This window comes from Sphaeroforma arctica (genome assembly GCF_001186125.1).
Source record: "Sphaeroforma arctica JP610 unplaced genomic scaffold supercont1.1995, whole genome shotgun sequence".
NCBI classification, from domain to species: Eukaryota; class Ichthyosporea; order Ichthyophonida; genus Sphaeroforma; species Sphaeroforma arctica.
Window position 1 is genome coordinate 8,144 of NW_014038563.1, and position 1,358 is coordinate 9,501.

The following is a 1,358-nucleotide window of genomic DNA, read 5'->3' on the forward strand; positions in this document are numbered from 1 at the left end:
ATACATTCTTATTTTATATACAATTACTTACATACAGGCGGACTCTGGGAACCCTTCCATATAGAGCCCGAACAAATCACCACACCCCTGTGCATGAACACGCGCAACCGCTTAATTGACGAGACAAATAAGTTAGGCAGTAGCGTAGGTCTGAGATGGTATCCTATATGGCAGATGTTCAGGGAGGGTTCAGAGGCGGAAATGGCAGATATACCAAAGTATTCTGCGGAAGTTGGTCTGAAGGCATGCACGAGTCCGTCCTTTGTGACAATGATTTGTGTGTATAGGAGTGGCATATTGAGTTCTTCGCACGGGACGTAGGGACCCTTTGCTCGCCTGTGACTGACGTGTCTTAGCGTTTTTCTGTATCTAAGTTTGGAGTTTATTGGAAAATTGCTTGTGTACGTGCAGGTGTACGTATCAATGCAAGTGTTTATGCGCAAACTGTTAAGTTTTAACACACGCAACGTACTGTTGATGCATCGAGAATTCAATTGATATGCACACTTGTACACACACACAGCGATGTATGTGCGCATAACTGTTTTGATATACACGTGCTTGCACGCGATTTTATGTCCATTACTATAGGAGTATGTTTCTATAGTTTTTTTTCTGCAGGCTTGCCTATATATGTGCGCTATTGTATGTTTGTGTCCACTCCATTTGCACGATAAGACGTGTAGATTGCCTGTGTTGCGACCCTGCACATGTACTAGATTGGTTCTCACTTAGTCTACCTCCACATGCACTGCATCCCCTATCATTGAGAAGTTTGAGCCTATTGTATGCATATACCCGGGTAAACCAATTGACTGCTGTGGTACTTGATATACAATCTCGAACACATCTCCAACCACCCATGAATCTGACCACAATATTACATAATACAGACTGCGTGTCTCGGTGAACATGAGATGGTGGTGCAAGGTAAACATATCGGGGGCTGGTACTACGATACTATAGTCGCCAGCATGCCAGAATATATGGCCTATCTCCGCACGCAGTTACTTGAGAAGTTTAGTGTTGAAATAAGGATAATGGACGTTCCGAGTACTAGTGTGGTCAGCACTTTCGAAGATGCTAAGCGTGAGTACGGGTATGCAGTTTTAATTCAAAAACGTACTTCATTCTGAATCACACTGATTAGCCACATATATATATCTATACTTTTGATCATACCTATATCAATATGGATACTCTATATCTATAGTTTTATCTATATCTATATCTATATCTATATTGTACATAATATATATATATATATATATCCATATCTATATCTAAATATGTCTATATCTGTATCTATATTGTACATAATCTATATCTATATCTATATCCGTATATATATACGTATA

At 39.7% G+C, this 1,358-nt stretch overlaps 1 protein-coding gene across 1 annotated transcript; it reads left to right on the forward strand.

Annotated features, from left to right (window-relative positions):
- Nucleotides 1-917: 917 nt before the first annotated feature.
- SARC_11987 (hypothetical protein) lies at nucleotides 918-1,099 on the forward strand (the record flags this gene model as incomplete). Its single annotated transcript, XM_014293916.1, has 1 exon — nucleotides 918-1,099. A coding segment is annotated over one exon (182 nt), but the record flags the coding sequence as incomplete, so codon positions are not given.
- Between the last annotated feature and the right edge of the window lie 259 nt (nucleotides 1,100-1,358).